This window comes from Bidens hawaiensis, unplaced genomic scaffold (assembly GCF_021521415.1).
Source record: "Bidens hawaiensis isolate Kalapana, Puna unplaced genomic scaffold, B.hawaiensis_p1.1 tig00007678_1, whole genome shotgun sequence".
NCBI lineage: Eukaryota > Viridiplantae > Streptophyta > Magnoliopsida > Asterales > Asteraceae > Bidens > Bidens hawaiensis.
The window spans coordinates 462,528-472,651 of record NW_027491534.1 but is presented as its reverse complement, the minus strand read 5'-3'; the positions used below and the strand labels follow the sequence as shown (position 1 = coordinate 472,651).

At 35.8% G+C, this 10,124-nt stretch overlaps 1 protein-coding gene across 1 annotated transcript; it reads left to right on the top strand.

Moving 5' to 3' along the window:
* The first annotated feature begins 6,420 nt into the window (after positions 1 to 6,420).
* Positions 6,421 to 9,598, top strand: LOC143635736 (receptor-like protein 7). The gene has a single exon (XM_077103491.1). It carries the CDS (start codon positions 6,479 to 6,481, stop codon positions 9,596 to 9,598), a length of 3,120 nt encoding a protein of 1,039 aa, XP_076959606.1. The 5' UTR covers positions 6,421 to 6,478.
* The last annotated feature ends 526 nt before the right edge of the window (positions 9,599 to 10,124 follow it).

Sequence of the window (10,124 nt, the reverse complement as noted above, 5' to 3'; positions counted from 1 at the left end):
TTTTAGCGAATTATTAATTTAGCACTCTATCCCCGAGTCGGGACCGGCAAAAAATATTATCTTAGAGAGTTTATTAAATAATCGAGTATTAATTTATCGAGTTTCTACTTTAATAAATATTACTTAATAATTCCGAGAATAAATCTGTGGTTAAATTAAGGATTAAATAAGGGTCTTCAAAAAATTAAAAAGAAAAGCAGCACCGTTAGTTTTACAGAACACGAAATTTGATACTCGAAATCAAATCAGGACAAATAATAACAAACAGAAAGGGAATGCATAAAAAAATACGCACGATTTTATTATGTTTCATTTTTTTAGGTAATATTAAGGTTTTAATATTTATTTTCGTCTCCACTTGTTTTGTCAAGAAAAAGAAAGTTCAAATAAAACGTTTTCAAGTACTTCAATGCCTTTAGTCAAGCTTGCCGAATATTATTTGAGTTATTCGAGCTCAATATTTATGTCCAGGTGGCTTGTATAGAAAAACTTGTCAAAGTTAATGAATAGAATTTTGATAGCCATGTAATGATGTAGGATGGCTTAAAGAGGAGTGAAATAAAGCAATAGTTTCCGCCACTTCTTTAAAGCCATCATAAAAAAAACATTTACATGTATCGTCTTTTTAAGTTTTCTCGTCACATATTTACACAACTTTTAAAAATCAATTACATATATCCTATCCTTAACCCCATATATCACATATCTCTCAATTTCATTAAAATTAACCAATTAAATAACTATTTTACCCTTAATGAACTAATTGAAGAACTATTTATATCTATCCCCTTTCTAAAATCATCAATTACATATCTTCTCAATTTAAACTCAAGCCGAGTCGGTGTTAAGATGAACATATCGAAGCTAATAAATTCAATTGAGGTCAATTTTTTTAATCATTAGCAAATAAAAGTATTTTTAACATAGTTTTATAGGTTAAATATTTTTAACACGGTCCCATATGAACATTTGATCACATAATATTTGATAAAAAAATATTACTCTGACAAAACTACAAAGTAACATGCATGCGCTAGATTAAGAGAACAAAACTAAAAAAAATGTTAAATGTTTACATCATCCCTATATGAATCATACAATTATTGTACCGAACACCCTTAGTTGTGTTGCAACACAAAATGAAACTGATATTACACTAGTACAAAAACGAGTTTCGATCGGGTCGGTGAAATGGGGCTTTAGAGGCTGTTTTAGACCACCCTAGCAAATGGTGTTGCAAAAAATAATATTTGCTAAGGGTTACCAAATATTATTCTCCTCTCTGTAGTTTGATTTCAAATCCCGCTCCCTTGTGATCCATAATCCCACTTCCTTTTCCAATTTTGCAACCCGTTGATTGGGAATTCATCCATCTAGCGTAACATATAACATTACATGACATTAAGAAAATACAACTTAATAGATATCACACGAGCAAACAATATGAAAGTAGTTATTTTGCTCAGAACCTATAACCCACCCAAACCGAACCAGTTTTGATCCGTTCTGAAATGTAGCATGTTAACCCGTAACTAATTTGCTTAGAATTCGTAACCCATTCTGTCCCGAAACCTATAGCCAATATGTACCATTAAACCCGTTAAATCGTTAGGAATGGCAACTCAATAGTAACTAATATAGTGAACCGAAACAAAGTAAACACTTAAAATTAAAGTAAAAGAGAATGGACAATAAAAACTAGTAGCATGTTTGTAACAAGAAGGCCCCATCAGTTGAATTTCTTTATTGGTTCTTATAGTACTACTTCCTGCCATTATTAACCAACAAGAATATTAAAATATGTTTTAACACTCACAAGAGTATAAAAACGAAATAAAAATAAACTAAATAAAAATGACCATATACTTCTTAATCATGAGAAAATTGACAATAACAGATACATGCAGAGAAACATATATGTTAAATGCTCGAATAATTAAAAATTCTGATAAGCATGTATTTTTGTTTGTGCTCCAAGTTACAGATTAACTAATGTAGAATTAATTTCACTATGTGTATGAATAATGAAATATATATTCCAAGTAATTGTCTAAAGGAGAATACAAACAAGTATGTTAACAATTAACAAAAACATACCTAAAGGCCACAAATGTCGGACTTTGCTGAGATTGAACGCCAGACATTGCTCGTTGTTGCTGCTACTCTATTCGTTGCTTTCAATCGTGAATGAAAAAGAACGGCGCTTGGTTTTCACTAGGGTATTGCAAATTGAAAAGGGGCAAAAAAAAAAAAGGTAATTGGATGATAGAAGAGGAAAATATGTAATTACAATTTGATCATTGGGGAAATATGTAATTTAGAAGTTTAAGGAGAAGATACATGTAAAAATCTCTAAAATAAAAAGAAGAAAAAGAAAAGAAACTTATTTAGATAATTTTGCAATTTGAGATTGTTGGTTGTGGGATTTGTGACCAGCATATATGCATATACACAGATGATATATTAATCATAGGATCGAAATCATGTTTTTTTTTACGAAGAGGGCCATGAGTTTATCAGTTGTTTTGGGTCTCAAAAAGCTTGAGCCGACCCTGCAATGATAGGCCCAACTAGACGTGTCAATGTGACATGTCAAATAAGTAAAAACAAATGTGCATACACGCGTGAGTTTTTATTAGCGTCCCCCGGCAATTAAGTAAAAACAAATGCTAGAAATAGTTACAAGTCTCCACACCCCAATTGTTAGAAGTTGGAGCTACTCCTCTAGTGAGTCCAAAATACAGCAAATCATTCAATCTCAATCTACATAGGATAAAAGATTCGTAGGGATTCAAGAACATTGATCCATGACACCCACCAAACGCTTATCATTGCAAGATTACAAACATGAATTCTTATTAATGACATATGGGATGTTTTTAAGTCTGTCTCAATTTCTTGAAAGAGATGGAGCGATTAATAAGTCAAAGAGTTCCATATGCTTTCTGCAATAAGCTCAATCATGCATGCCATGTTATGCACTAGGCCTGACGTCGCCTATGCTTTGATCATGACGAGCATATATACCCTGGTGAAGGCATTGGACAAAAGTTAAGAACATCATGATGTACCTGCAAATGACTAGTTATATGCTCTTAATTTATGTGTGAGTGGAAGTAGAGCTCACTATAAATGCGTGTTATGCTGATGCTAGCTCCTAGAGAGATCAAGATGATTACCGATCATTGACGAGATGCGTTTTCACACTTAATGGTGAAGTGGACGAGTTTTGGGTAGAGTGAGTTGCACATTCCACTATAGAGTCTGAATATATTGCAAAATTTGAATTAGCAAAGGAGGCAACTTAGATTAAGAAATCCAATTACAAAACACACTATCATAAATGAAAAGTTCACATCATATCCTAAATACAATAAATATGGCATCTAATTTGCCTACGTATTCCAATTTTTATCAGCCTTTTTTATGTGTGATCCATTTTGTTTCATGCGCGGACTAAGAGCCCGACCCAAAAATCCTAATTTTGAATTTCATCAATCTCGCGCTTGATCTTATCAGGCTTTGCTTATGCAAAGATGTTTAGCCATAATTTGTGATGCCTCTCATTCAATCTTTATTTTGGTTTGATACCACATTCATTACCCTCCATTCTCAGAATCACAATCTTCAACAGGTAAATCATCGTCAAATCTGTTTCATGGTTTGAAATCACCGCCAATCTCTGCTTCGTTTGGTTATATTAGTTGATTTGTTACATTTTTGTTTATTTGGTGGAATTAGGCTACTAAGCCATACTATGAAGCTATGGGAAACAATTATTGATGTTAGAATTAGACGAGAAACTCATGTTAGGGTGAACCAATTTGGTTTCACGCTTGGGTGGTCCACTACAAAGGCAATACACCTCCTAAGAAGACTGATAGAAAAGTATAGGGTGAAGAAGCATGATCTATATATGGTGTTCATTGACCTGGAAAAGGCGTCCGGCAGCGTGTCACGTCGACTGCTTTGGGATAGCCGGCCTTGAGGGCAGAGGGGTCCCGTGGAAATATATAGAGATGATTAGGATATGTATGCCAACACTATAACAAGCACCCTTGCGCCTGTGGGGGATACTAATTTAAATCCTCGTGGAGGTATTCATCAGGGTTAGCGTTGAGTCTGTTTTTTTTTTTGCAGTAGTCTTGGTCAAGTTGTCAAAGTCGATTCAGGAAAGTCCCGTGGTGCAAGATGTTTGCCGATGATATTGTGTTAGTGGTTGAGAGAAAACAAGATATGAATATGGGCTAGAGGAGTGGCGAGTAGCTTTAAAGAGAAAAGGTTTTAAGGATTAATCGCTCTAAGACCGAGTATCTCCACTATGACTTTGGTGGGGTAATGGCGATGAGGAGGTCTAGATCACCATTGAAGGTCAAGTGTTTCTGCATGTAACGAAGTCAAGTATTTAGGATCGTTTGTCAAGAGCAATAGAGAAATAGATAGTGACGTAGCCCACCGCATCTTGGTAGGATGGTGTAGATGGAGAGCAGCAACATGAGTTTTATGCGACACGAGATTCCCAACTAATTTAAAGGGCAAATTTTATAGGGTTGCAGTTAGACATGTGATGCTATATGGAACAGACAACTACTGGGCCATCAAGAAGTCACACGCGTGTAAACTGGAAGTAGCAGAGATGAGAATGCTAAGTTGGATGTGCCAGCACACAAGGTTAGACCGAATAAGAAATGATGTTTTTTGTGAGAGATTAAACATATCAGGTTAGATAAGAAATGGGAGATTCAGATGGTTTGAACATGTGAAGAGAACACATATGACGGCTCATGTTAGATCCATAGAAAACATTAATATAGAGGGTTGGGGGGGGGGGGGGGGTAGAGGTTGACTTAAATTGACCTGGAATGAGAGGATTAGACATGATTTGCTAGGCCTGCACTTTTCCGAGGACATGGTTGAGGATATGAATTCTTGAAGACGTAGGATTAAGGTTAAGGGCTTTTATGACGAATATTGAGGTTTTTGGTTAGAAATGTGTCTTAGGGGCCATACTGAAGCCAAAAGCTCATCAGATGTCGTCTCCTACAGAAGCAATCACACTTCTTGCTCGTTCTTCTTCTCAAACAAATTGGGAGAGTACTCTTAACAGCCTCGTAATGGTGAATACTTTGATCGAGGACGTGGCAGGGGGCGTGGCGAGAAATTGGAAACAATTCTTCCATAGAATTAGAGAGTACTTTCATGTTCTGTTCTATCTTTTCATATATCAAGAATACCATCAAGCCCAATGCTTTTTTGGGTGCGAATTGAATTTTCTTGATTTAAGGGCTGCTCTTCCGTGGTGTGTGACACCCCTCCTGTTATATATACGCCTCTTTTACGGGGGTTTATGATGATGACCCATTAGTAGCCCATGAACAAACCATCTCTTGATCCATCATCCTGTTCCTGTACGTGAATTCCCGTAAATATAAGTAATTAAATTAATGGCATCATTTCTAAGATTAAATGCACTAATAAACGAATAACTGTTTCGAGACTGCTTTTTTTTTTTTTTGAATCAACTGTCTCATTGATTGCAAGTAACTTATTTTCAAATTGTAAGGTCTTATGTTTCGTTTCTTTTTATTATAAGTTATTCCTTTTAAGCTTATCATCTCTGTAACGTACCAAATACCGAAACAATTTAAAGTAATATGTTTATTAATAATATCGATGCATTTTATAAATAATTAGCAGGTGCATACTAGTATTTAAAGTAAACATATCAAGGCCCAGACATTTTGTGAGCTATGATTTTTAATTATGCCAATTTTTTAAATCAACCGTTCTGACCTGAACCCATTTTGACCTGAATCAGAATAACCTTTTTTGGATCGGCTCCTGACCCAACCCGTTTGCCAGGCGTATCGATATAAGCAGTCATATTAATGATTTGGATCAATAAGATTCAGGTTTATAGATACACAAGTCTCCTGCTTAAATGCATAATTCCTATCTAATCTAATCTTTGTGAAACCATACGACTCCAAAATGTAATGAACAAGTGGTTGTGTAAAAAGTTAATAACCCAGCAACTATGAGTTTTACCTTCTTTAAATTCAAGAACATAACATGAGTGAATCTAGAATCACTAAAGATTTATAAATGAATCAGTAATTGGTTTTCATGAGGCATAAAGACAAACATGTTGCATGCATCAAAATCTTCAAATTTAATTTAAAAAAATATGAAGGTAAGTAGGCAATTCCCATGGGTTTAACAGGTACAACAGGCCAACTTCAAGACTTCAAATCACAATAAAAGCTAAGCTAGGCTGTAATGAAAGGTACCGGCCCGGTCAACTTCAAGACTTCAAAGTAAACGGCAAAGTCAATATTTCAAATCAGTTATTGCACATGACCTAGTGAAACTACTTGGCCAAGCATCAATGTTGACTTACTAGTCATACTTAGTAGAAAATATAAACATTTTGAATTTTACAATTGCTAAGGTTTTAATTTCATAAGCTCAGTTCATAATGAAAATCCAACCCTGCGTTCAGATTTATTTTCTACCCTTTTGTTTAATCCTTTTCGGGGTTGATGCGCTTTTGGTTTCTGGCCAATGTCAAAACGACCAGCAATCGATCTTGATACAGTTGAAGAACACTCTACAGTTCCATCCTTTAGTTTCAACAAAACTGGTATTTTGGGACCTGAATGCTACAGATTGTTGCAATTGGGAAGGTGTCACTTGCAGCCAAAGCGGACAGATTATCGGTCTAGATTTAAGCAACGAAGCGATATCAGCTGGAATCGATGACTCAAGCGTTCTTTACAATTTAACGAATCTTCAAAGTGTGATTCTTGCTGGGAATAACTTCAATTCCATACAGATTCCTTCAAGATTTGGCAGCTTAGCAAGTTTATCGTATTTAAACTTATCTAATTCAGGTTTTTCGGGTCAGATTCCTATAGAATTATCACAGCTCAGAAGTCTAGAAGTTCTTGATCTTTCTTCATTTTTCTCATACGGAATTCGTTCATTAAAACTTGAAAACCCGAATCTAAACATGCTTGTTCAAAGCCTCACAAAGTTAAGATGTCTTTATCTAGATAGTGTGAATATTTCATCACAAAAAATTGATTGGTGCCAGAGTTTGTCCTCATCTTTACCTGATTTAGAAGTTTTAAGCTTGTCAAACTGTCAACTCTCAGGCCCTTTAGATAATTCCCTTGAGAAACTAGAGTCACTTTCTGTAATTCATTTGACTCTCAACAACTTAAGTTCTTCAGTTCCGTATTTCTTTGCCAATTTCAAGAATCTGACAGTTGTGAATCTCGGTTCATGTAACTTGATTGGAACATTTCCTGAAAAGGTCCTCCAGTTGCAGAGTTTAAAGATTCTTGATTTAACAACTAACATAAATCTTAAAGGTTCTTTACCAGATTTTCCTACCAACGGATCGCTTCAAAGATTAGTGCTCAGCCACACAAACTTTTCAGGTGGAGTACCAGAATCTATTGGAAATCTGAAAGATTTATCAATAATTGATCTTATGGGAAGTAATTTCAGTGGGAATATACCTGAATCCATGGAAAACCTCACCCAATTGGTGTACCTAGATTTGTCTTCAAACAAGTTTATTGGGCAATTTCCATCATTTCAAAACTGCAAGAATCTTGCCCATGTTGATTTGTCATGGAACCGTTTATCGGGTATCATTCCTTCAGCTCGCTTTCAAGGTCTTCATAATCTTGTTTTTGTGGATTTAGGGTTTAATGACTTTAATGGACCTATACCTTCATCTTTGTTCTCCTTGCAAAAAGTGCAACAAATAAAGCTTTCCAATAATAATTTTGATGGTTTACTTGCTAACTTCACTAATCCTGCAGTATCCTCAGTGGATACACTTGATTTGAGTAGTAACAAACTGGAAGGAGAAATTCCGAGATCTTTCATTGAACTTGCAAAGCTTAGTGTTCTTTTATTATCATCAAATAAACTAAATGGGACCATAAGAACCATAGAACTTCAAGATCGTTTGAAAAACCTAAGAACTCTTGATCTTTCGTTCAATAATTTGTCGATTATAATAAATGATGATATCAATCTTGTTTCTCGCCTCCCCAAGTTCTCAACTTTAAAGTTGGCTTCTTGCAAACTTCATAAGTTTCCTAATTTAAGTAACCAAACAAGATTGCAAACTCTTGATCTTTCAAGCAACATGATTGAAGGAAAGATACCAACATGGATATGGAAAGCTGGAAATGGAAGTCTTTCTTATATGAACCTTTCTGATAACCGCTTAACCGGTCTCGAAGAGCCCTATAATTTTCCCAGACTTAATGTACTTGACTTACATTCCAATCATCTCAGTGGGGTGATTCCAATTCCGCCACAATCTGCCACAATCATCGACTATTCAAACAATCTTTTCAACTCCTCACTCCCAGAAAGCATTGGAAGAAATCTCACCCGAGCATGTTACTTCTCGGTTTCTAACAGTTTACTCACTGGAGTGATCCCCAAAAGCATATGCAATGCTTCCTACCTAAGGGTTCTTGATTTGTCAAACAACAGGTTAAACGGAAGCATACCAAATTGTTTGATTGAATCAAGTAGCAGTCTTGGTGTACTAAACCTGGGAAACAATAGTCTGAGTGGTCAAATCAAGGATAATTTTTCTAGAAGCTGTGGTTTGAACACTCTAGATCTGCATGGAAATGGTATAGAAGGGAAGATTCCAGAATCATTAGTCAACTGCAAGATGCTAGAGGTGTTAAACCTCGGAAAAAACAACATAAACGACACGTATCCATGTTCTTTGGGTAACAATACTAACTTGCGTGTCCTTGTTCTGAGATCCAACAAGCTCCATGGATCTGTGGGTTGCAATCAAAACCAACAAAGTAATTGGTCAAAGCTTCAGATTCTTGATATAGCTTTCAATAAATTAAGTGGGGTCGTCCCAAAAAACTGTTTCTTGCAATGGGGTGCCATGATGAGCGATGAGAACGGACATCCACCAACTAAGAAGCACATTGCCTTCAAAGTGTTAGGGCTTACCGGTATCTACTATCAAGATACAGTTACAGTCACAGCCAAAGGACTAGAGTTGGAATTAGTGAAAATCTTGACGGTGTTCACATCCATTGATATCTCAAAGAATCACTTTTCAGGGGAAATACCAAGCACGGTTGGCCGACTCAAAGCATTGTATGTTCTCAATGTATCACATAACGAGTTCACAGGCTCCATCCCGTCATCTATTGGAAATTTGAGTCAGTTAGGATCATTAGATATGTCATGGAACAACTTAACAGGAAGGATCCCATATTCACTCGCAAATCTTACATTTCTTTCTACCTTAAATTTGTCATACAATCAATTAAGAGGAAGCATCCCAACAGGCAACCAACTTCAGACTTTTGAAAATAATTCCTATTTAGGAAACACGGGATTGTGTGGGTTTCCGTTGAGCAGAAACTGCTCTAGTTCAACTGAAAAAATAGCAAATTCCCAAGAAACTGAAAACGGAAATGATTGGCAGTCCATATTCTATGGGATGGGAGTTGGGGCAGGATCATTAATTGTTATATCAGTCTTATATACTATATGGAAGGGTTATCATCCTGGTACAAGTAGACAAGCATGAAACAAAAGTTTTCAAGATGATAACTTTGGTTCTATGCATTCATTTTGTGTGTTAAGGTATGTATAATAAAGAAGACAGTAATACAAAAGAAACATTAGAAATGAATACTGTAGGAAGCAAGCCATTAATGGTATAGTAGTCACTTTCTTTGACGCAAGACAAGTATCTCTTAGTGTATATCATTGAATATTATTTGTATAATATTTAGTTTAAAATAGAAGATTGTATAGGATTATATTTCCTTATTTATCTTGTAATGTAAATATATATTCAAGGGTTTGGAATGAGAACGGGGCACAATTCAGTCCATTACATGGTATCATTAGCCACAAAACCCCAGCCGTTCAACCTACTTTTTCCGCTGCTCCAGTAGCCGCCACCACTCCCCAGCTGTCTTCTATATTCTACCACCTTTTTACGCTCATCATGACTGATGCTAACACGTCGTCAGACAAAACCGGTGCTCTACACCCGGTCTACACCGTCACTAATATCCAGTCTCGTGTTCGCACCCTGGATAACTCTA